The 24,948-nt window shown below is 43.5% G+C and overlaps 3 protein-coding genes across 3 annotated transcripts; 2 read left to right on the top strand and 1 right to left on the bottom strand.

The window, feature by feature from the left end:
• Positions 1 to 170: 170 nt before the first annotated feature.
• Positions 171 to 5,019, top strand: LOC139337414 (charged multivesicular body protein 4b-like). The gene is made up of 5 exons (XM_070971965.1): positions 171 to 336; positions 1,216 to 1,294; positions 1,567 to 1,675; positions 1,782 to 1,896; positions 4,814 to 5,019. Exons 1-5 carry the CDS (start codon positions 171 to 173, stop codon positions 5,017 to 5,019), a joined length of 675 nt encoding a protein of 224 aa, XP_070828066.1.
• On the top strand, positions 3,569 to 14,161 carry cdk10 (cyclin dependent kinase 10). The gene is made up of 15 exons (XM_070971627.1): positions 3,569 to 3,787; positions 4,814 to 5,049; positions 5,612 to 5,928; positions 6,526 to 6,598; positions 6,683 to 6,754; positions 6,947 to 7,049; positions 7,124 to 7,205; positions 7,404 to 7,471; positions 8,277 to 8,329; positions 9,798 to 9,867; positions 10,113 to 10,172; positions 10,469 to 10,592; positions 10,767 to 10,906; positions 12,356 to 12,408; positions 12,497 to 14,161. Exons 3-15 carry the CDS (start codon positions 5,839 to 5,841, stop codon positions 12,589 to 12,591), a joined length of 1,083 nt encoding a protein of 360 aa, XP_070827728.1. The 5' UTR covers positions 3,569 to 3,787; positions 4,814 to 5,049; positions 5,612 to 5,838; the 3' UTR covers positions 12,592 to 14,161.
• A 4-nt stretch (positions 14,162 to 14,165) lies between these two features.
• Positions 14,166 to 23,628, bottom strand: vps4a (vacuolar protein sorting 4 homolog A). The gene is made up of 11 exons (XM_070971626.1): positions 23,377 to 23,628; positions 22,610 to 22,721; positions 22,366 to 22,510; positions 22,211 to 22,272; positions 21,785 to 21,904; positions 20,825 to 20,981; positions 20,155 to 20,303; positions 19,907 to 19,988; positions 19,030 to 19,249; positions 18,796 to 18,936; positions 14,166 to 16,278 (listed from the first exon to the last, which is right to left on the bottom strand). Exons 1-11 carry the CDS (start codon positions 23,395 to 23,397, stop codon positions 16,177 to 16,179), a joined length of 1,311 nt encoding a protein of 436 aa, XP_070827727.1. The 5' UTR covers positions 23,398 to 23,628; the 3' UTR covers positions 14,166 to 16,176.
• Positions 23,629 to 24,948: the final 1,320 nt, after the last annotated feature.

The following is a 24,948-nucleotide window of genomic DNA, read 5'->3' as shown; positions in this document are numbered from 1 at the left end:
TACCTAAGTTAGACAGCGGCATCCAGGTTACAGCAGCTGGGCTCTGCGCGGTTCAACGTTAGCGACACTCTGAACGTTACACCGTGTGTTGGTACTGCTGGACCCGGACCAGTACCAGGATCCCGTTAACTAAGAAGTCATTTTGCTTTTTGCCAGGCCAAATCATAGACATGTCTTGGTTTATCAAGATATTTGGTGGAGAAGTGAAGGTGGTAAAGGAGGCCTGCCATCAAGAAAAGAGGGAGAAACTTCCAGAAGCGGAGGAGTTGCTGAGGGCGAAAAAGATTGACCACGAACTTTTTTTTGCCAAGAAAAGCAGCAGAAACAACGGACAAGGTGAGATATTTCAAAGAAAGTTGACATATGTTGTGTGTAATCATTTTTTAATCATCATACAAGTGGCCAGGAGGGGTAATGTTAGTGTTATCTAACGTTACTAAGTTTTTTATTAAGATAGCATGTCAACTAATCAAGCTAACTGCTAATTGCTAATTGACCCATGCAACGAAAACCGTTAAAGGCTAATCCAGACTCCTTAGCACGAGCTAGTTAGTTAGCTAGAATAAATAACTGATAAAATGATTTTGGCTAATCCAGCAAACCTGACATATCAGGTTTAAGATCACCTGTCACTCCCACAACTTTAAGTTGGTTTTAGTCTGCTTTACTGTCGTTTGAATGCGATTAACAGTTTTATTATGACTGTGGCAGGGCAGTAACTGCTCATTATTTTCGTTGTCCGTTAATTAGTCAATTACTTTCTAGATTAATCGATTGTTTGATGTTTGAAAAATGGTGAATTATGTCCAACAAAGCCTGATGATGACCTCTAATGTCTTGTTTTATTCACAATCCAAAGATATTCCGCTTACTGTCATCAGAAAACATTCACTGTTAAGTAGCTGGAATAAATAGTTTTGACTTTTTTTCTTTAGAAATTACTCAAAATGATTAATCATGATCGAGTGGAGTCAAAAGTCAGTGCCTGTACTCGTGAGCTCAGGTATCTGTGAGGAAAGCTGCAGGCCTCCTGAATTTCAACTAGTTCTAAACATCAAGTACAGCTGCCATGACGATAACATGGCTCAGCACTAACCTGTGTGATCACTGTGACCTTGCTGTTTTGTTTGAAAGTCCCCATGATTCGGTTTTTCTTTTCATGTTGTTGAGCACTTTCTAGCTCATACGCTGTATCTGACCGTGCTCTCCTCTCAGTGGCTCTGCAGGTGCTGACAAGAAAGAAGTGGTACCAGAAACATCTCAAGTACTTTGATGGTGCTGTTGAGGCCGTGAGGTCCGCTCGTGAATACATGTGAGGGCAAAGACATATCAGCATAGGAGCTCTGAATGCAACAAAACAGAATAAGAACAGGAAGTCATACAGGTTGTCAGCAAATATTACAGATGGTAGATAAGATTTTGGATACATGTTATAAAATGTATAATGTATGTAGATATTATCTATTTACATGTGATGCCATGAGTTTGGATCCCACAGCAAATGTTATAACATCATCTTTTTGTGTACAGTAAAATAGTTTAAAAACTCTCTGCTGGCTGTTTCAGAGACATTGTGAACAAGGTGATCAAAGACATTGCAGAGGAGCAGGACGGGACTGAAAACATGCCAGACACCCTCCACACATCCATGTCTTTTGAGGAGGAATTAGATCAGGTTCGATGACAGTAATTTTAGTTGTTTTTTATTTTTTTGTATTCTTTGTCTCATTCTGATCAAAAATCATTTGCTATTTCATGATGTATATGTGTGTTTCTCTCAGACTGAGCTGCTGGCAGAGCTGGAGATGCTGAAGAATAGTCTCTTTGAGTTGGACAGAGTGGAGGAGAGAGTCTCTTGTCCCAAAGTGTCATCCACTGCATCACCTTCCTATCCTGGTAAGAGCCATTTGGGACAAAAGTGTAGTCGGTTAGCGTAGTTGGTAAAGCAGAGGACTTGTCACACCAGTTGCAGCAGATAACAAGTGTACGTTTGGTAACACTGATGCTCCAGTAATCAACTTCACATGTTAGCAGCTATAAGAAGACATGGAAAACTGATGATAACAGCTAAAAATACCATGATGTAACACAAACCGCTCAGTTTTTTTTTTTTCTCTCTCTCCCAAAGCCAAGACAGAGGAAGAAGAGATTGAGGAGCAATTAGAGTATCTGTGGCGCTGGCTGAATGAACCCTAATAAACACGCCATCAGCCACAAGAGACTGTATTAAAAACAAAAAGGAAAGTGCAGTGATTGTTTCAAATTGCTGAATGTTGCAGAAATAAATGTTTACACCTTAATAATGGCATCCAGCAGGAGATGTGATTTATAGACATTTGAATGTCCAATCCACAACATGGGCATTAAGCTAAGGGCAGCAAGCTCAAAGTGTTTGTACTCAACAACAAATGACCGGTATGACTACTCCAAATAGTTTTATTTCGCATATATTGACTCCACTTAACTCCTGGCTAATCCAAAAATATTCAAAGAGGTGGATCATGGGTGGAGCTGAGGTGGGCCGAATGAAACCTGGTTGTTGAAACTTAGCAGCTAGTTTGCACGCCAGGCAGCCATGGGGAAATTAACAGTCCAAAACAGGTTTTTGTGCCCTTTTTTGTAGGCTGTAATCATGTTTATTTCTGCTGTAAATTTGGACATAACATGGAGATCTATGGGAATTGACCTGTTGTTGGAGTCCTCCTCGAGTGGCCATTCCAGGAACTGTAGTTTTGGCATGTTTTTCAACTCCAGAGGCTGCCTCTCAGTGTGTACCCTGTCCTCCCGAACTTACCTCTTGGCCCTGGTCATTGAGAAAAGCTGCTTCTGCTAACTCCTCCTAGACTGTTGAACCGGTCAAACTTTGTGTACAGTGCCAATCCACACTCACTGACTCAGTGAAGCTCTCAGTAGTTTTTCAGCTATGGGCAAATCAGCTATCGTCAGTGTTGCATGTATTTAACAAAATAAAACGGAACTTGTAAATTCAAGTCAAATCTTGGCCCAGACACTTGTTGTCTGTACATCCGTTAATTGGATATCTGGCTAGACTGGAAGCCCTGAAACACTGACCGCAGCCCCCAGAGGCTCCATCATCATCAGACGAAAGCCCATGAAATTATTAAAACTCATCAAATAAGAATTATTACCAATCAACTCAAGGACAGCATTAACAAGTAAGTACCAAAGTTAAAATACTGTAGCCTGCGTAGAGCTCTATTTAAATACATAACCAATTGCAGTCGATATTGAGGAGGTTTCCAGCAATTTAATCATTTAAAACTGAGCTGACAATCTTATATTCATTTCCACAAATATTAAAATTTCAGTCAATACTGTTAAATTTGCTTTTTTGGAACATCTGTAACTTTGAATCCCCTGTCATGCTGAACATTGTCGTTTTCAGTTCAGAGTTAATCACTTGGCTACCCCCGAATCTGGTAGCATCATATACAATCATTTGGTTTGTCATAATAAAAAAGAGTTTCTGCTAGTTCTCCCTATTTGCCCTTTAAATCCAGTATCTCTTGCTACTGTTCTGAGCAGCTGCACTGGATTAGTGTCACCCACACAGACCGAGTGACGGAAACAGGGAGGGAGTGGCAGAGACAGGGAGAGGATGATTGGCAGTAGCTGCAGACATAGCGCGGCTCTGAACCGCAGACTCCAAATGTGCTGCAGCACAGAACGACCAAAATGCGAGCGCCGTGTATGTGGACATGTAAGGACTGCACAACAGCTGACTGAAGCCTAATGGGGTCTGGAGCAAGCCAGAAGGAAGATTCAGGTAGGGATGAAACACACATGACCTCAAATGACCTCAGTAGAAAACTCTGGATAGACAAAAAAATGAAACCTTGCAGTGGCATTATCAGCTAATCAGTAAGCCTGTGATTTCTGCAGATTGGATTTAAGGATTGCTGCTTTAGGAGGCCATTGAATTTGACCCAGATTCTTCATAAATTCATACATTCTGTATGTGTTTGTCCAAACAAGTGACACGGACTGAAAATGGAAAATATTTTTGTGTATACTGACCCATCTTTTTTGCTGTCGGCCATTGATGAAGTACTGTAGAATGTATTTGACCTTTGATATGCATCACCAGCACAGATGTGAATGTGGATGTGTCCTCTGAGCTGAAGGTGCAGATGACCACTCGTCTTTATTAGTGTAGAAGTAATGCTGATCAGCATCAGTATAACCTTTACCAACAAAGCAGCTACACAATAATCGGCACACTAAGCCCTTTTTATGATGATGACAGTTTGTACAGTTTGCGCTCTGTCTCAGCTTCCTCACCTACCAAGACACAACCATGCTAATTGGAGTAAAAATCTCTGGTGCCTTTTATCAAAGCTGTTGAACATATTAAGAATTGTTGAGAACGATAATCATTGTTCCTCCATGTAGTACTAATATGAGGTAGACCCAAGCCCTAACACTCTTAGGAAATTAGCACAATCCAATTTAAAAGGTGCTGTTGCTCTTCATACCAAACAGACACACTGACCACACATCTAAGCAGACACACACACATACACTGCACTCACCTATAACCAGCATGTTTACCTCGCCTGACCTGCAGGTGATAGTCCAGCATTTACTTTTCTATTTGTGAGGACTAAATTTGCTAGACAGGAGTTAAAATAGCGGCTGGAGAAGGTGAGGTGAAGGGAGTACCTTTCATATGTTTAATTGGGTTCATTTTACCTGAAACTGTCCCCAAAACAAAGCTGTTTAGTGGGTTTTTGGTTGTACAAAGCTACAGTATGTGGACTGAGAATAGTCATTTCCTCCCTCTCTGTTCCAGAGAGCGCCCCCCAGGCACAGTCCAAATCTGAGTCTGATTCAGCTAACTCCTCTTCAGGCGTACCAGCCATCCTCGTCACGGCTCCATCACGAGAAGACATCTACGCCTCAGGATCCAACATGACTATAGCTGATGCCATCAAAGAGCGGAGGCCTTCGTCCACGCCCATTGTAGTGGGGAGGAAACTAGTGAAAAAAAAACAATAACTCAGCATTTCCTGCCACAGACTGGGAATGGTGAGATCAGAGAGAGCGGCAAAATCTCTTAAATTATAAACCATGCTGGAAGTATTCAAATCCTTTACTGCAGCATCAATATTTCTAACTGATATGATTAAAAGTTCAGAGGAATTAGCAGCAAATTTAAGTATGAAAATTAGGTGAAATATGCCTCTTTAAAAGTCATATTATTATACATTTATTGTAGAATTATTTTAATGATGGTGAGCAGCTTTTTAATACTGTATGTACCACTGTGTAATACAATGCATATTTTAAATGTACCTCAAAAGGGAACTTTACAGATTTTATCTACAGAGATCAGTTTGGTCAACATGGCGAGTACTTCTCAGTGTGTAAAAACAGGTGTACATAGTAAGACCTGTCCTGTGTGAGAAAATAACCCTGATGACGTCATCAGCATTTACAGGTGAAGGGCGGAGAGATGGACAGTTAGCAGACAGGGTCCAACGAAAAGATGATATTGTCATCACTGCATCACGTCTTATTACCAAGTGGGAAGACGTAAATGTTTACGAACTGTCATGTATGTATTATATTTCTATTTTTTTTATCACAGTCTTTCAAGCAGAACTCAATGGACTTCTCAAACGCCACCCTGTAGCAGAGCCGCAGGAGCGACGTGTTTCCATTCGGTGTCCCCGCTTGTTAAAACTCCGGGAAAGCGCTTGGTTGGCCTCTTGGAGGACCGGAAGGGGCGTAGTGTGAAGCTGCCGCTCGTCGAGTTAAATCCACGACGGACGACACTCGTGTTTTCTGAGGCTCGACGCGATCTCAAATGAAAGAATGGACACCGTGGGGGAGGACGAACCGGACCCTATAAAGCTCAAGTCCATCAAGAACAATAAAACATTCACAGTGCCTCAAAATGACAGGGTAAGACAGTTAGCTCCGTGTGAGGACAAAGTGTCGTTCAGGACTTTGGTAATTTAATGATACCCATCTTATCAGCGGCGACCCATCAGCCATAGAACACAAGTAAACACATATCCCAAATCCAGATGGCTTAGGCAGAAATTCGGCATATATTTAACAATGGCAACGTGAAACATACTGGGATAATATCACTGTGTAGCTGTCTCTTGTTCAATATAATCACAACCGATAAATACTATACTAGATGAAATTTCATCGGCACTTTAAATGCTTTAAATCTCTTAATGATGGGCCGATCTTCGGTGGTAAAGAGGCAGACTGGGCTGATAATCACCATTAGATCCCTTTCATTTCTTGTTGCTAGCCGTCTCATTTCCACTTCAAGTATTCATTTAGATTGTCCTGGATACATAATATGTCACGTTGAGTTATGGAGACTTTGTCCAATAACTATGTTTATTCTTAAAGTGTTATCCTGTAGGTGATACTGTAATCAAAATGCACTGACTACATAAAGTCTTCTTAACGTCTGCTGGGGACGAGCCTTTCCAAGATGCATGGAGTTCACTGATGTCTTTATCTTCTCACTTTTTTCAGTTTGGGAGCTGCAGAAGCGTCAGAGAGTTTGAGAAACTCAACCGCATCGGAGAAGGAACTTACGGCATTGTGTGTAAGTCATTCATGTTGGAGACTGTAGACTGGTCTGACCAGGAAAAATGCTCAGTAGATAAACTGCTTCCTCTTCTTAACGTAGACCGAGCCCGAGACACCAAGTCAGATGAGATTGTGGCACTGAAGAAGGTCCGAATGGACAAAGAGAAAGACGGTAAGAGCACTGCTGTAACAGTCGTTACAATCTCACAATCAAGATGTTGACATCCCTTGTAAAGATGTGGATATTTTGGCCTGATGGTGGCGCCATAGGGGTTAAGCCTGACCAGGGTCACTCCTGGTTCTCGTTTGTTAAACTAAGCTGTAAAACTTGGCGAACCCGCTGACGCTCTGCTCGTTCTGCCAGGGATCCCCATCAGCAGCCTGAGAGAGATCACCCTGCTGCTGAGGCTGAGGCACCCCAACATCGTGGAGCTGAAAGAAGTGGTGGTTGGCAGCCAGCTGGAGAGGTAGTGCACACGCGTGCACGCACTGTTACTACATGATCACATGTTCTTCTGTAATGATGTGTGTTTGTGTCCAGTCTGTTTCTGGTGATGAGTTACTGCGAGCAGGACTTGTCCAGTCTGCTGGAGAACATGCAGACGCCGTTCTCTGAGGCTCAGGTAGGACAGAGTCAAGCTCGTCACTCTGATATTTAACACAGACTCACTCATCTGTACTTGGCTGGAGTTTCTAAGAAGGAAGACAAACTCTTTGGCAGACTGCTCACATTTAGTGCCCACATACGTCCATCGCTGATTTGGTCTGCACGGCTCACTTCGTCTCGTCTGCTTTGTAATATTTTTTTTTCTTTTTTCCAGGTAAAGTGTATAATTCTTCAGTTGCTCAGAGGCCTGGAGTATCTCCACCACAACTTCATTATACACAGGTCAGTCCCAGACACCCGGAAACCCAACAGCTACTCTCTACTCAACGTAATGACGCTCGCTTTGTGTTCATGTAACGTCGGCTTGTTCGCCAAAGAATCTGCTCTGCTGTCCGTCTCGCTGACTTATCTATAAACTACAAGCAGAAGCTCGTTTTAGCTGCGTGTTAGCATGTGCAGGTTTGCTAATGTCTGGCTAGTTTTCTAACAGTCGGTTCAGGTCAACCGAACTGACATTTCAGTGTGTCGCTGTACTAGACGTGGACAAAATGTCTCAATAAGTATAGTAGGATGATGACCTGTATCTCAGGCATTGTCTGTCCTTCTGTTTCAAAGGCAGTCTGCTCCGTTGTACTCGTTTCGTCCTGCCCTGCATCATTAAGCCATGCAGTTGGATTAATTAAGTGGACTTATCTGGTTTTCAAAGCCACAGTTGTATCTAATGTTGAAATGGAAAGGTAATTAATGGAGCCAGAGAGATATAGGCTCCTTCTTACTTAGTCGGAAAGCGGTTAATGGAAATGTAACAGCAGATGAACAGCTAATGATGCAGGAGTCTGCACGCTTAGTGAAGGAAAGCCGAAGTAAATCTACAGCTTTTGTGTGCTCACGTTGTTCGAGGCAACATTAACGTGACTGTCAGATTCAGCTCTGTCACGCTTCTGCCGAAACAAAAGAGTGAAAGCCACAACTGAACGGCTGGAAAGCGGTTTTGAATTCACCTCTACAGGACGTGACCGGGAGGGGGGGGTGAAGGTATTGTGTCGTCTGGCAGCAGCCTCATTATCCTCTTCAATCTTGTTATCAGGGACCTGAAGGTGTCCAATCTGCTGATGACAGACAAAGGCTGCGTTAAGATCGGTGAGTCCTCACTGTTACAGTAACATAACCGCCTGCGTAGCTCTCACTGTAATGACATTATGCTGTACGCTGTACTGACGTACACCCCGGACCTGACCTTTGACCTCCCTCTGTCACAGTGACTGCCTCACACTTCTTATGGTCATCAAGTGACATAATCTTAAACATACAGCACTGCCTCTCTGTAGACCAAGGGTGGGGATCCTTTTGCCCATCACAGGCCATTTCATTTTTTTTTTTTAAATCCTTCAAGGTCCATAATAAATTATTGAACACATGTAACACACTAACCTCTGCTGGAGCTTGAGGTTAATCTCTGAGAGCTTCTTGGTAATGTCCACCATGACCACTGAGTTTCCACGTCTGGTTTTCCTTCATCTCTGTGAATTATTCCAGACAAACAGACGCTTCGGAGCAAAGCCCACAGGAGCGGGCCTGCAAGCTTGGAGGCTGGAGCCAATCTGCTCCCACCTACACACTCACACTTTCAATCATTCACTCAATCAGTCAGCCGAGCTCACCTGCAGCCCATCACACACAGGTGCCACAGAGATCCACACACGCACAGAGGAGACTGACCCTACGTTTCCACGTAGCAGGGTATTTTGGAAAACGGATATTTTAGCGCCTCCGTTTTCAAAAAAAACTTCGTGCACACAACATCGTTTTCAAAAATGTAACCCGGAAAAATACGCCGTCGGGCGCATCATAACTATGCCAAACCAATGGGCGCGAGTGTAAACGCAGGTCGCCCACATGACGTTAAGTATTTTCAGTCGCATGTTGTGATGTTTCGGAACCTAAAACGCCGTTTTAGGCTAGCCTCAGGCTACGTTTGCACTTAGGGAAAATGCTTATGTTTTCATGCGGTTTGGCAGTTGTTTTTTTTTTACGGAAAATTATCATTTTTAAAAAATCGGACCAAAGTGGAGATTTCTGAAAACGCCGGTTATGTGTTGGAGTGTAAACAGGGTTAAACGGCGTTTTAGGTTCCGAAACGTCACAACATGCGACTGAAAATACTTAACGTCATGTGAGTGACCTGCGTTTACACTCGCGCCCTTAGGTTTGGCATAGTTATGATGGCGCTCGATGGCGTCTTTACCCAGGTTCATGTGTGCACGATGTTATTTTTGAAAATGGAGGGGCCAAAATATCCATTTTCCAAATTACTCTGCTACGTGTAAACGTAGCCTGAGTCTGATTTTATCAAGAAAAAAAAAAGACTTCCCCGAATGATCAGGACACTCAGCACCAAGCCAGTTAGTTCACACTGGAGATGGAAATCTCGACAGCTCGTGCTCATATACAGTTTCACCTTCTGTTTACTTTCTAATTTCGTACACTCATCATCATTTACTATTTATATTTAAGACCTCGTCAAGAGTCAAAAAGTGCATGTCAGTGCTGAGCCCGTGTCAGTAGCGGTGGGATGTTTATGGATCTGGTCTGTTTCTGCTGTTGACAGCTGACTTTGGGTTGGCCAGGATGTACGGCATCCCCCAGCAGCCCATGACGCCTCGAGTGGTGACACTGTGGTGAGTGTGCACTGGGCTCTCAGCCATGTTTGCTGTAAATTCCCCTTTAGCCTAATTATGTTTATGTGAGGGTGTGTGTGTTACACTGCAGATGACCCTGGGGTTACTTACGTTGTGCTTGTGCAGCCTCAGTGGAAACTCGTCCTTTTAATCTCTGTCTGTAATCCTCCTCTTATTAGCTTCATTGCCTCGAGCCAAGTCTCTGTCATGGTATGCCCTCACCCCCCCCTCTCACCTGTCTGCAGGTACAGAGCTCCAGAGCTCCTCCTAGGGACCAAGTCTCAGACTACAGCCCTGGACATGTGGTGAGACTCCAACCTGAGGCATTATCAGAGCACACACACAGGCTATACATCCTATCCACACACACACACACACACACACACACACACACACACACACACACACACACACACACACACACACACACACACACACACACTCTTATCCACTTCATGCTCTTATCACATCATAGAACATCAGGAAGCAAAATGTCAGGAAGGAGAGAAGTAGAATTTGATTATCTGCCTTTACACACAGTCAGTGGAACATGACGGCATGATGTGTTGGCACTGAACTTGCTGTGATGTTTCCGTTGCAGGGCTGTCGGCTGTATTCTGGCTGAGCTGCTGGCTCACAAACCTCTGCTGCCTGGAAGCTCTGAGATCCAGCAGGTCGACCTGATAGTTCAGCTGCTGGGAACGCCCAATGAAAACATCTGGCCGGTGAGACTTCAGCTGTGTGTGCCGCACGAAGCAAACTGTGTGTGTGACGTCTGATGATGAGGAATATGTCACATTGAATGTGTGTGTGTGTGTGTGTGTGTGTGTGTGTGTGTGTGTGTGTGTGTGTGTGTGTGTGTGTGTGTGTGTGTGTGTGTGTGTGTGTGTGTGTGTCAGGGTTTCTCTCAGCTGCCCCTCATCAGTCAGTACAGTCTGAGGAAGCAGCCATACAACAACCTGAAGAACAAATTCACCTGGCTGTCGGATGCTGGACACAGACTGCTCAACCTGCTCTTCATGTACAATCCACAGCGCAGGTACACACACACACACACACACACACACACACACACACACACACACACACACACACACACACACACACTGTGTATATCAGCAAAATGCATTGAAAGTAACTATTGTCTCCAAGGGGAAGTCACTTTGCACAGCACTGTACACATCAGACAGCAAACAGCACGCAGAGGTGACAAACAACAACAGCCAGCAGCACACACTCAGGCCAGTTCAGCAGGGCCGACTATTTTAGGCAGCTGTGTCTGCGGGGATTAGGCTTTTCCTAAAGCAAGCCCTTCTGCGCCTCAGCGCTCTGCGCCTGTGCCCAGTGGGCAGGAGGGTGAGGTGGCGACTGAATGGGTGTGTGAGGTCCTTAGATAGATAGATAGATAGATAGATAGATAGATAGATAGATAGATAGATAGATAGATAGATAGATAGATAGATAGATAGATCCCCAAGGGAAATTCACAAGTTCCAGCATATTCTACAAATTTTAAGAAAAGGGCATGCAATAAATAATCTAAAAGCACAGCAAGGAAAGAATTAAAAGTTAAAGGTAAAAAATGTAAAAATGTCCACATGTCCAGTGCAATAGGACTGAAAGTACAGATGTTCAGTGCAAACAGAATTAAAAAAGTAAAAGTAAAAATGTCCAATGCAACAGAAAGCAAGTGTAAATGTCAAGTGTTTAAATGAGATATCCAGAGTTTAAATGTCCAGTGCAAACAGAATGCAAGTTAAGGTGCATGTTGAACAGGGTGTTGTGCAGACTCCATTGAGGAATGTTGACATTAATGTTTAACAACACCTCTATGTGTGAACAGCACTTTCTCTGGAGTCAACTACTTAAAACTCACTATTAAAATGAATCAGCTATTTACCAGTCTAAAGGATCTCCAGTTTCTTTCCTCTTGTAGCTTAGTCCAGTGGTGTTGCCATGGTTACCTCCCATCCTCCTGACTGACAGTAGGAAACACGATCCAATCGTGCTCTCAGATCTTGTGCGGTTTGTTTCTGGGTGTGATCAAGATGACTGATCTGATGAATCTGCGCACACACGACATGCACTGACGTACCATTGATGTCATTGTGTATTATTTTATCATGAATACATTCAAAAAAATTGGGACTAATCAACCAATAAGCATTCCTTAGCTTGAGAGAGATCAGCTCCGCCTCACCTCTACATGTTGTCTCTGTTGTTTCTGCTGACAGCAGGCGCTGAGTCATCCTTTCAGTCACATCAAACCGCTCTCCTGAAGAACTCAGGGGCTTTCTAAAGCCATCAAGTCACACTTTCCACTGCTAGTTGCTTAGATTTAATAGAACACACACTGGAGGAGGAAGACTTCTCACACCTGCTCGTCTCACTTGATTTGACCCTGCGTCCTGTCGACTTGAAACCTGCCAGATATGTTAATTTCTTAAGAGCGATCTGTGGCTGATTCTTGTCTGTTTTCCTGATCCAGAGCGACTGCCAAAGATTGTTTGGAGAGTTCCTACTTCAAGGAGAAACCTCTACGTGAGTGAAAGTGTTGGCTATGAATCAGCTGTAGCTCCTGCCCTCTGATGTGCAGCCACTCATTCATCTTGTCTGCTTCTCTGCGCAGCCTGTGAACCAGAGCTGATGCCAACCTTCCCCCACCATCGCAACAAGCGGGCCGCTCCTCCGGCAGAGAGCCACTCGAAACGGAGCAAAGTGTGACGAAGGAGCTGAAGATGATGAGACATGTGACACAGGGGACGCCCCTGTGGCGGCGACGCTCTCGGGCACGCGTGCTCACAGGACGGACGTTGGTTTCTGTTCTCAGTGCATGCGTGGAACGTGGATCTGGAGTTTTCAGCAAATGCAGAACATTTAGTAACAGTTTCAACTCAGCTGAAGCCAGCAAACACGTGCTGGACTGCTCATGCAGAGCTCTGCGGTGTTCAGTGTAACGCTAAAAAGGCTCTAACTGCACATTCGTCAGTGTATGTCCGGTGATCTGCAGCACCGTGCCCTGCTTATAGGCTCAGTAGAAACGTCTTCCCTTAGGTTTATGTCTTAATATTTGCTGCCAAGCTCTGCACACTGAACAAGGTGAAGGTAACGTGGACACATATGCTGAGGCATTGTGTGCTTTGTGTTGAACATTTGTCTCTTTTTAGATGTGCTGTTCTGTCTCTGCTCTTTGTGTGATCAGTAACATCAAGACGGTAAAACTGTGAAAAGGCAAGACAAGTAGGAACTGAACCGACTTGCTTGAGCTCTGCCCACAGTTACAGTCTGCCTCTTCTGAGTTTTTTTAAACACGCTGGCGAAAAACCGGGTTGAAGTGCTACAATCTGCCTGTACAATTCAAAGATTGTGGCCTTGTTAAGATCTCAACCTGTTGGTGAGCGTCGACGAGAAGCTGTGCGTCCTGCCAAAGTGTCCTTCAAGTAAAATGCGGAACTTTTCAATCTGCCCGGTTCGTGTTAACATCGTTGGAGAGTTTGATGAGAAGATTGATATCACTCATGGGCACATGTAGCTGGATCCAGTCTGTATGCTAAGCTAAGCTAACAGGCTGCTGGCTGTAGCTTCATATCTGCTGTTCGGACATGAGAGTGGTATCAATTTTCTCCTCTAACTTTGGGCAAAAAAGTGAACAAGCATATTTCCATAAGTGTCAGACAATTCCTTTTAGAGCCTCATCTTGAAGCTTGAAGCCCGAAACATACTGTAAATGACCAGTGGCCTCAGTACAAATCACAGAGAAGTGGTAAACTGGTAGACTTGTTTGACACCCAGCTGTCAGTAAACAGGTTTAGAACATGACTGATATTTACCCGTGCACTGGTTCCCAACCTGGGGGTCGCCAAAGCTTTCTGTTTAGGACTGTTTTTTGGCATTTCTGCTTCAGTTAGATTAGACCCAAAAGAGCAGTGAATTTGTCAAAAAAAGATGCATATTCAGTGTGTATGATTGGTAAAATGTTTAAAAATACATAAAACAGATTAATTCAAATTCATCCAAATTGCTCATTTTACACAAACTTCCTGCAGCTTTTCCATTCACTGTTTGGATTAAATGTACAGTTTATCAGTTGCTCTGTATTGTTATTGTTATGCATTGAGTATAATATGAAATATCCATAAAATATGTCAGTCAGGATCCATTTGTTTACTCAATGACAGAAAAGGGGTCGCTAAAGGAAAGAAGGCTGGGAACCAGTGATGTAGTGGGACAGATGCTGAAGATGTCACAGTTTAAACCCGCGGCTACTGAACATAATACACATGTCAAACCACCAGCTGTGCCTTTTCTTCATTTGAAATGTCAGTTTTTATTAATGCAGGATAAATTAGTAGTAATGGTTACATGGCCAGTGGCAGGTTAAGTTCCCTTACAGGGACATTAATAACCGACCTCCCACTGACCCAGTACGTACCTCCACAAACACACAGCACTGAGCTATCACAAGAAGTCCCGTCACTGTTAGCCAGACAAGCCTGTGGTCCTGATGCAGCAGTCAAACAGAGGTCAGAGAGGCAGTGCGGAACAAACATCCAAGAGCAGTTTGGTTTAAAGGACTATTTAAAACCGGCTGTGCGATCCTGCTTTCCTCCCTGTCTGTTAGCTGACAACAGGACGAACACTACTGGAGCTTGAGAAGAGGCGGCCATGTGTGGTAGGGTTTGCCTCAGCGTAGAACTTGGTGTGACTCCCAAAGAACAAAAAAAACACAGACTTTCAATGGAGCTCCGTGGTGAAATACCAACAAAAGAAATACTTCAAGTGTAAACAAACTATCTCTAATATAGTCAGTCAAGTTACATGTCAGGAGTGATCGAACAGGTTGTATAAAGTGTTCTGTAACATCGTCGAACAATGTGCCAGGGCAAACTGACCTCACAGCATTCGAAGAGACGTGCATGATTGACTCTCTTTACCAGGAAAAAACTGAGTCACGTGGGTTCAGCACTGAAATGATCAATGCAGAGCAGGCTGCTACAGAAAGACCAACGTCAACAAAGTAAAATCCTAACGCAGAACGCTTCACTCAGACAAGCGCTTTCTGAGAAATGTAGTCAACGAACTCATTAAAATCAAAATTCATTCTTGACATTGAGACGACGATCTCGGCTAGGTCTGTTTAGTATCTGCTCTGGAGCTTTCAGTTCAATCACATGATCTTCTTCAGCAGGTTGCCCAGAATTGTAGATGTTGAAATTCCCACTTTTTTTTTAAACTTTTCATGGACTTCGCATCTGCATTAGCTCTTTAACCGTGGTGATGAGTATTATGGGATATTATCGAAAGCTCCAGAACTGCTACTAAATGGACCAACTGCTGTTTTTAAGGTCAAGTATGACCTTTCAACCTCAGCCAAAATGTCAATCTGAACATGTATGACACCACAGAAAGGGGGCAAACTCCTTCTGCTGAGGAAGACCGTGTAATATGACTGAAAGCTCCAGAACAGCTACCAAATGAACCCCGTGGTGAGACCAACTCAAGGATTAACACTGAGCATTTTAAAAATCTTTTTTCAAGTTCTTGGACAGAGGAAACGTGGTGTTTGGCTCTCGATCAAGCGCATCTCTCGTAGAGTAAATATCGAACACGAAAGCTTCGCTCAGGCTGCTGCGAGCACTGAGGTACAGGCCTGATGCCGATGCACAACGAGCTGCAGAGGGCCGCAGAGGCAGCAGGGATCCGTTAACTGAACTCTTCATCAGGTAACAAAATAACAGGGCTCTCAACATACGGACAAATACATTAAGACACACAAGCTTAATAAAAACACTTAAGATGCGTTTACACACTCGCATGCCTGTCGGGAGAGAACTATCTTCTTCTTTTGTTTCTTCTTCATACGTCACTGTCCTTCATCAAAGCAAAGTGCACCATGGCAACAAAATGTACAGTCTTTCAGTCAGACAGAATCAGCTGAGAGAGGGACAAACTTGATGCATTCAGACTCAAATGGAGCTTTCCTCACATCGACGCGGGTTAGATGAGAAGTTCTTGTAGTGGATATGCTGCAGCGGAAAAGGGGGGGGCAAGACGTGGGCTTTACTGTCCAACTACCAAATCACACCAACATTTTCTATTGTAGCATTTGGTCAACTTCCTCCAAGGATTCAACGACAGTGGCCTTCTCTCTAAATCTGTGAGAGGCAGTGAACCAAGTGCTGAGCGGAGAGATGAAAGCCAGCAGGATGGTACAGCGGTTGAGGGGTGGGTGGAGTGTTGCTGGGAGCAGTTTGACCCTTCTGGTGGACTGAGGAAAGGTGGGGCAGGGGCTGGGTGGGGCTCTGTCTCTCAGCCCTCCATCCCAAAGTCCTCTGTGAACTTCTTGACCTTCAGCAGATCTTCAGTGTTGACTGTGGGACGGGTGGTGGACAGAGAGCGCAGCATGTCCGACTGCAAACCAAGCAGAGATACACACTCATCATTTTTGTTTCACATTGTTTTTTTTAATATTCACGTTCTCCTTCATCCAGTTTCCCATCTGCCTGCCGTCCACAGCTTGAATTCTGTTACTGTGGATCATGTTTTATATTAAGATGGTCCATGGTATCTGAGATCTAAACACCAACACCGTGCTTCTCATGGGAAGCGACCAAGTTTGTGGCAGGGAATGGCTGCCGCACCACAACCTGCTGGATGATGTCCTGAAGGAGTCATCGCGGCAGAACCGAGGCAGACGGATGCAGAAAGAGGGAGGAGGGCTAGCTTTCAACGCCAACAACAATACTCTTCAGCAACGCTCACTCCCTGAGGAACAAGATGGAAGAGTTGTGCCTGAACACCCAGGGGGCTGCAATGAACACCATGAGTCATGATCAAGGCTTCTCAAATGTCCGCATGGACAGGAAGAATAACTCCTTCGTGTGTAGCTTTCTGCATTAGTGCTGTCAAATATATCACGTTATTAACGCGTTAACGCAAATCAATTTTAACGGCGTCATTTTTTATCGCGCAATTAACGCTCTTTGTGACCTAGTGAACTTGTAGTTTTTTTATAAGCTGTGGCCACTGCTAGTATCGTTAGGAAAACTACAGGATCCAATTGTAAACCAGAAACAAAACAATAGGCTCGCCCCACGCACGTGTTTGGTCTTGTCTGCTCGCTAGCTGTAAAAAAGTAGGCTAGCGGTTTGTGTGGATGTCAAGCGCGAAACGGCAAAATGGAAGCGAACAAGATTCTGAATGGAAAGTTTAGTTTCAAAAAGTTGCCAGATGGGTCGACTGACAAGACCAAAGTTATCTGTGTGTATTGTCGGTGTGAACTGAATTATCAACGTAGAACATCCAGTCTGAAATACCACTTGATGGCCAAACACACGGCGAATGCGAATTCTCCGCCGCCTCCTTGTCAAAACCAGGCAACAATGGATGGCTTTCGACAGCAGAGGCATATGGATACCGCAATTAAGGACAAGCTCACTGCAGCCATAGCCAAGTAATGTTCATTCTTTCTGGAGAGAAACGAGAGGCTGGATTGATAAGCCTCTGGTAAATACACAGAAGAGCAGTACAGTCTCACTGCTTGTATGTTCAAAGGAAACTCAAGAGAGGAAAATTTAAGCCATGGTTTAACTGCACTATAGGCTGAGTCCTAGTTTACGATGATGGGTAACTTCATTTAGTATCACCCTGTTTTGATCCCTTATTATTAATAATTAATGGGACATTTAGAATAGATAAAAATGTGTGATTAATTTGCGATTAATCACGAGTTAACTATGACACTCATGAAATTAGTCGCGATTAAATATTTTAATCGATTGACAGCACTAGTTTGTATTCATCAGCCAATCACAAAACGTGACGCTCTGATATTTGACTTCAGTCCCTGTCAGATGGACTACACTCTTCCAGGGTTCCAGCACATGTCCATTAAAGTCAAAGTCAAAGTCCGTCAGTGTGTGGCAGGACAGGAATAAGGGGGAACAAAGTAGTCACTTCCTGTCCACAGAGTCGGATGTTTCCCAGCGAGACTAAAATACTGACAGTATTGCGAAGGTGATCACAGCGTAGTTTAATTTTTGTGTCAACACTGCAGTGCCAAAAAGAGATGAGGACATACCCAAAAAACAAAGAGTACATCATGCCTGAGATCAAACACCGCATCAGAAGAAGAAAACACTCGCATTTCAGAACAACGATGAAGTGGAAAAAACAGCAGGACAAAGAACTAAAGGGGAAACTGAGGGAAGCACGGGAGCAACACAGTTTGCGTCAGAGAAGCTTTCTCGAACAAAAACTTGGAAAAATCTGGTGAAATAACCAACCTGAGCTCTGACACGAGGGAAACACATTTCCTGAATCAACTGGAAAAAGCAAATGAGCTCATCAACTTCAACCAACAGTTTCATTCAGTAGAGAGTGACTGCACTGATGCTGTCTATTACAGTGACCTGTGATTCAACGCAGGATAGAATTCTGACTGATCCCAGTGCTGTGGCCAAGGTTTTTAAAAAGCTGCACACTAAGAAGGCCAGTGGGTCAGACAGGATAAAATCACCTGTGGTCCAAACCACATCCTTCACAAGGAGGTCAACTGAGGGCTTTGGGCCGAAGGTACAAGTTACCAGACTGTAAGCTGAACATAAATAAACCTTTGTGTACAAATTTCTGCTGAGGGAGACAATAAAAGCTAATCTAATCTAATGTAATCTGAAAAATCTAATCATGAGCATCATGATGGAAGAGAACATGGAAAAGAATCTGTTGCATAACCATTTATCCACGTTTTAATGGACTGAAATAGAGCGCCTAAAAACAAGGATGCACTAATGACTCAAGTGGCAGATTAATATATTGTGTTGCCTGAATTTTCTTGTGCAGCTGTTACTCTGGAGGCAGAGATGAAGAGCTGCAGAATTGCTGTTGAGAAAAAGCTTTGTATCGTCCCTGAATATGTGTGTATCTCACCATGCAGACTATGGGCTCCAGTAGCTTATCACTAGGCACATCCATCCAGGTCATCTCTATGGCTGCAGGGTCACCGGGAGAACAAGGAGTCAAGAGGTCGTCCACCATCACCTGGTTGTTGCTTCGGGACGGACCACGAACCTGCAGGAGTGAGAACAAGAAACAGAGGTGAATCGGGGGAAGCGACAGATGTGGGCTTTTGAAGTTTGGCTGTTTTTCTTCTAATGATGTCACCTTTTTGAAGTGTGTGGCAGACTGGACCTTCCTAACAGGCTGCATGAGCGCGTCCCGGACGATGATGCTGATGTCGGCACCGGAGTAGCCGTCTGTTTTGTGGGCGAGCTGCCGCAGGTCGGCCTCGCTCAGGCTGTGCGGCGTGTTGCCCAGATGAAGACGGAACATCTGAGCTCGAGCCGGCTCCTCCGGCAGAGGGATGTAGATACGCTTCTCAAACCTGACGCGCACCAGGGGACGAATTTGGTTAATTTGCACATTCGCCAGCTGTTCAAAACAGAGATAACATAAACGGTGCCCCAGGCAGTGTTCACAAGCTCCTGCTTGTGTGCCTGGAGCTGAATTTTGGACTGAATTTTAAACTCTAAAAAAGGGAAGAATATAAAAATGGAAGAGGATTCAGCAAGTATGTTTTAGTGAAGCAGCAAGACTGATGAAAATAATATGTGACTAACCCATAGTGCCAGTCCAGGGTTGGTATGTTACCTCAGTAGTGTACTGTAGGTCCAATTGTTTTAGAGAAGCTACAGAATTAATCCCATTTGTTTTATATATAACAATACCTTCATCTACTTCCTGTACTTTTACAATTACTTTTTGATATGCATTCGTACCTGCAGACGCCTCCATGTCATGTGAAATGTCAGTTTAAATAAAGCCTTGTCCTGTTACTTCCTACCAAAACTCCTAAGTCCAGTCATAACTTCCCATGGACTGACAGGACAAACGACACAGCTGCACTGACTCTGCTGCTGTCTCTTCACAGCTACCGAAAAACACTTTGTTTTATTAACTTGACACCACTAAAAATCCCTGTAAAAGAAACTCTGGGTGAAACAAACACACTTAACCATGGACTATTAAAGTGACCTCTGACCTTCTGCGGATGGCAGCATCTAGCACCCAGGGGATGTTGGTGGCTCCAAGTACCAAGATACCGTCGTTGTTGTTTCCCACACCTGCAACACCAGAGAGCTTCAGTCATCTCATACGAGCGCTCCTGCTTCCATCGCAGGGTTAGGCATATTTAGCATGACTGCAGTTTTCTATCGTCACTGACACAGTGCATATGATTTATACTGCATCTTCTTCACTGTGCATTATCTCTGTTCTCATTCGGCTCACCCTGCATCTGAACCAAGAACTCTGTCTTAATGCGGCGGGCAGCCTCGCTCTCATTCTCATTCCTGGAGCCGCATAGCGAGTCCACCTCATCGATGAAGATGATTGAGGGTTTGTGCTGGCGAGCCAGGTCAAACAAGTTCTTCACCAGCCTGGCAGAAACAGGGGAAGATGGACAAAATGAGGCCAGAATATTAAAGGAGGAACACTGCACATTAGTGACTGTGAGCAAGAAACGGCGCAGAGCGTCCCTGACAAAGATGGAGAGGACTGCCAGTCTGGACCGGAAAAGGATTCGGTGTGGGCATCTTATAGTCCATCATGACACTGTGTTTGAGCAGTTTCAAAAATAGGACATGCCCTCTACCCTCTGGTATGCATTTTAGCCTGATTTACTATCGCTATTTTTGATTAAAATACTTAAAATGTGTTGAAAAATGAGAAATGCTTTCATCTAATAACAAAACTGAAAATACAGCAAAAGTCAAATCTCCATAACTGTTAATTAAGTCAGTGTTTCTTGAACAATAATGTAGTCAGGTTTTCACTCTAGGTAGGCTGAAAACACCTCATAAAATTAACATCTAAAACCTAATTCTGCTTTCTTTTATAGTACAATAAACTCATCTTTCCCTGTCTAGAGTGCAGCTTCAGACAACAGGAAGACACATACTTCTCACTCTCTCCGAGCCACTTGGACATAAGGTCCGAGGAGGAGACGGAGAAAAAGGTGGAGTTATTGGCCTCAGTGGCCACGGCCTTAGCCAGGTACGACTTGCCCGTCCCCGGAGGACCAAACAGCAGGATGCCTCTCCACGGAGTGCGCTTGCCTGAGAACACAGAGACCAGAAGTAACGTTGGCCATATGATGTCATGCTCAGGTGCAAATGAAGAAGGTACCGTTCAACAGCCTGTTCCAGCAGTCCAGCATAAACAGTGAGTAAAACAGGAACGGAGGATAACGTGATAACATTTACGGCTACACCAACACCAGGGACTGAATTTCCCGGGTGCGGGATCGATAAACTCTTATCTTATCAACTTACAGTCAAACAAGGATGGAAAGCTTTCACTAAAAGAGAAGTCATACAACATCCATTACAGTAATATTAAAATGAAGTTACACATCATCTGAAGTGACTTCTCAACTAATGAGCAGCAATATTGAACTGAGGCTGCAGTGAACTAATTTCACAATTGATTAATCTATTAACTTTAAGCTTTTTGACCTATAAAATCAAAGAAAACAGAAAGCAACAATTAATAATATTTAGCAAATATCCCCAATGATCAAGCTGACATCTTCACATGTTTTGGTCTGAGCCACAGTCCAAAATCCAAAGAGATTCAATTTACAATGATATAAAACAGAGTGTCAAAGTCCAGTAACGAAGAAAAGAAGCAAACATTTGAGAAGATGGAACCACAGAATGTTTGTTCCAGAAAACATTCTGTCGATCAAACAACTAAATGTTTCAGTTGTCACAATACTATTTCATCAACAATGTACACTTTTGGCTTCAAACACACCTATAAATGGATTAACCTGCAATATCATTTTAACGTTTTGATCTCAGTGTGTGATAATTAGTGGATGTAAACAGAATCACAGAGACAGAAGACTCAGCAGTACCTGTGAAGAGGTGAGGGAATTTAATGGGCAGGATGACAGCTTCCTTCAGAGCCTCCTTAGCTCCCTCCAGGCCGGCCACATCGTTCCACCTGACATTAGGCTTCTCCATTACAATAGCGCCTGGACACAAAGGCAGAGCATGATTAAGACTGACGACAACCCCCTTGAAATGCAGTCAAAGGTGACTGTACATCTGTAGCTCTGGCACAAAAAGACCACATTACCAACGTTACATTTAATCAAAACTTCTCATTACAATCACTTCAGGCGAAGATCTTCCCATTTGCAAGCAGTGTAGTGTTACAATTATACAATAATTACACAACTGTCGAACTGTTTCAAATCCACTGTAACAGAAGACTGCTGCCTTAACATCACACAACCACCAAATCAACTGGCTTATTACACTCATGTCTATTTACTTACCCATAAGTTGCTCCTGCAGCTTCTTCTTCTCTGGATTTTCACCCTCGCTGTCACTATCACTCCTACACAAACACAAACAGAGAGACAGACTCAAATACTGTAACGCCCACAGACATGAACATGCTTTCTGAGAGGACAGAAGGTCGACAGCATACTTGTCATTGCTCTGTGCCTCCTTGACTGGCTTTTTGCCCTGTTTGTCTTTATTTTTCAGGTAGTCCTTAAGTTTCTCCGCTCGGTCCAGGTACTGCACACACTTTGCTCGTATACTCTCCTTTGCCTTGTCACTGTGGGCCTCATCTGAAGGAGAGAAATTCCAAACAACAACGTGAATAAAACCCACCAACGTTGGTAGCGATAGAAGAAGGTCTAAACTACCTGTCAGGCTGCAGCACTCACATTTGATGGCATGTAGGAAATACTCCACAGCATGCTGGTACAGGCGCAAAGCCTCCTCATAATTCTTTGCCTTATCTTCCTCTGTGGCTTTGGTCACAAGATCAATAGCTTTCTGCAAAAATGCGGAGAAACAGTCAGAGGACAGATGGAGATGTAAGATATTTTGTGGGTGGAAACACAGACACGGAGGCAGGGACTGTACACACGTTAATCATCCTTATATTAGTCTGCACATGTCAACACTGGAGCTTCAACCAAAACAAAGAGCAGTTGTACAGCTAGTTAAGATGCTGCGTAAAGGGTTCCTACTTCTTCCTTATTCAAAAACAAAATATTCTATTTCTTAAGTAAGTTACCAGATTATAATGTCCCATAACGCAAACCTTTGTGCTCTCATGCTAACGGTCTTCGAGCAGCAGCCACAGCCCAGCTAACGGTGAGATAACGGCTGATACTATTACAACGTGAAACATTATCCACAAATTCACTACCCACACCAATATTAGTTTACATTATGCGTTTATATTATATAGTTAGCCAGTGCAGTAACGTCAGATTTCTATGTTTACGCATTTATTTTCAAGATAAAGCAATGTAAGCACTGTTCGCAGGCTCAGTAAACTACACTGTCTTGCTAACAATGTTAGCAGGTTTTAGCATCAGCTGTTCTGCTAGCAGGTTACCGTTAGCTTGCACTCGGGCTGCCGGATGGGCTAGCAAAGTTATGCCCAGTTGCAGCAGGGTACCGTTAGCTAATAGCAGCCTACCTGTAATGTTGACGTTGTCATTTCATCGCACTCTTCTGCTCTCCGCCCAGACTTCTATCCTCTGACCCTACCCAAAGGTGGATGTGTGAAGAAATGAACCTGTTAACAGCCCTATGTTGCGAGGGGACAGCTTGCTCTTGACATGACAAAACAGAGGCTAATTCGTTAGCTAGCAAATATGACAGCTCTGCTTCGACCTAACAAAACCACAGCAACACTGCGTATACCAACAAGCTAGCTGACACAACAATTAACTTCCGGTTAACATTTTCAAAATAAAAGAGCGAATGACAAGCATATCCTTAAAAGTGACAAAATACAAATATTCACCAGCCCACTGAAGACGGTGGCTATAAATTTAACTAAATTAAATTTTCATTTATTTATATTGATATTTTCCGTCGTAGGGTTAAACCTAACAACTTGACAAATGGTAACAACAGTGGCAGGCGTTTAAAGGGACTACTGCTGCTGCCGCCATCTAGCGGTCTAATTGGTGCTATAGCAGTGATACGCCAATACATGTCCATAATAACACAGCAAATTTACATACGTGCACCCCAGTGCTTTGAATGGTCAATATAGAAGATGAAACGAAGCAAATATTGTCTGTATCACAAAACTTAAAAGCTCCATCTAAATCTTCACAATAAACCACAAATCAACTCATGTAATTTGTAACCGTTTTATTGGTAGATATTTACATTTGAGCTTATTACATTGCTATCATACATTGTATACTGTATCTTGGAAGGAGGTCTAAAATACTTTGCATATGACAGGTTATTGCAGCACTTTATCCCTTTCTGACTTTTCAGTTCAATGATTGTGTCGGACGCAAGCTGCCACAGATATTACCTTTGGTTCAAAAAACCCCTTCTTTGAAGCACTGCTTTGCATAGACAGGATAGCCACAATTTCAGAGCATAACGAGAAAGGAGATTAAAAATAATCATCTGTAAGAGGAGAGGAAGTGTACATTCACAGATTTAAAGGGGTTTTGATTGGTTAGTGCATCAAGCTCAAAGAGGGACGGCCTGTAGCTTGTTGACGGTTGACCAACTTAAGACAATCAGATCTGTACAGCGGGTTCGAGAAACGTGATTACCATCAAATGTGGTGAAAAAGTAGGATGATGGAATGCAACACTTCACTATCGCTTCAAATGTTGCAGGAGAAAAACATAATGTCGGGCCAGGTGTAACTCAAACCTCCCACATGCACGTGATGTTTTAGGTCTGCTACTCGTTTCACACTCACTGACTACATCTTGAAAAAGAGCTATATATATTTATAGCAACTATACGATTACACATTTTTGCTTTCATAAAAAAGCCAAACAAGGTTGTTCAAACCATCACAAGGACATCAGTGTCCAAAATAGAGCAGAGGTCATTCAGACCGGTGATTGTGCTCCTTATCCAAGGACAGAAGGGCTATCTTGTTTTCCCATGTTGCACAGTGGACACAATGCTTCATTATTTGAGGCCCAGAAGAGCACAGAGGCTCTACAGAAGGATCACTTTAGCAACATGTACCATGAACCAAATGAAGGTTATGAAAATGCATCAA

Source organism: Chaetodon trifascialis, chromosome 10, assembly GCF_039877785.1.
Source record: "Chaetodon trifascialis isolate fChaTrf1 chromosome 10, fChaTrf1.hap1, whole genome shotgun sequence".
NCBI lineage: Eukaryota > Metazoa > Chordata > Actinopteri > Chaetodontiformes > Chaetodontidae > Chaetodon > Chaetodon trifascialis.
The sequence above is the reverse complement of the archived record's forward strand: the minus strand, read 5'-3'. Positions and strand labels throughout refer to the sequence as shown.

What these genes read in the sequence shown, in the direction of transcription:
- LOC139337414 (XM_070971965.1), top strand. Translation starts at nt 171, where the DNA reads ATGTCTTGGTTTATCAAGATATTTGGTGGAGAAGTGAAGGTGGTAAAG. An exon ending in CAGCAGAAACAACGGACAAG is followed by an intron (nt 337 to 1,215) that starts GTGAGATATTTC and finishes CTCTCCTCTCAG; the next exon opens with TGGCTCTGCAGGTGCTGACA. An exon ending in GGTGCTGTTGAGGCCGTGAG is followed by an intron (nt 1,295 to 1,566) that starts GTCCGCTCGTGA and finishes TGGCTGTTTCAG; the next exon opens with AGACATTGTGAACAAGGTGA.
- cdk10 (XM_070971627.1), top strand. Translation starts at nt 5,839, where the DNA reads ATGGACACCGTGGGGGAGGACGAACCGGACCCTATAAAGCTCAAGTCC. An exon ending in CCTCGAGTGGTGACACTGTG is followed by an intron (nt 9,868 to 10,112) that starts GTGAGTGTGCAC and finishes ACCTGTCTGCAG; the next exon opens with GTACAGAGCTCCAGAGCTCC. An exon ending in CTTCAAGGAGAAACCTCTAC is followed by an intron (nt 12,409 to 12,496) that starts GTGAGTGAAAGT and finishes TTCTCTGCGCAG; the next exon opens with CCTGTGAACCAGAGCTGATG.
- vps4a (XM_070971626.1), bottom strand. Translation starts at nt 23,397, where the DNA reads ATGACAACGTCAACATTACAG. An exon ending in GCTGCAGGAGCAACTTATGG is followed by an intron (nt 21,905 to 22,210) that starts GTAAGTAAATAG and finishes CTTTGTGTCCAG; the next exon opens with GCGCTATTGTAATGGAGAAG. An exon ending in GATGCTGCCATCCGCAGAAG is followed by an intron (nt 19,250 to 19,906) that starts GTCAGAGGTCAC and finishes GGTGCGCGTCAG; the next exon opens with GTTTGAGAAGCGTATCTACA.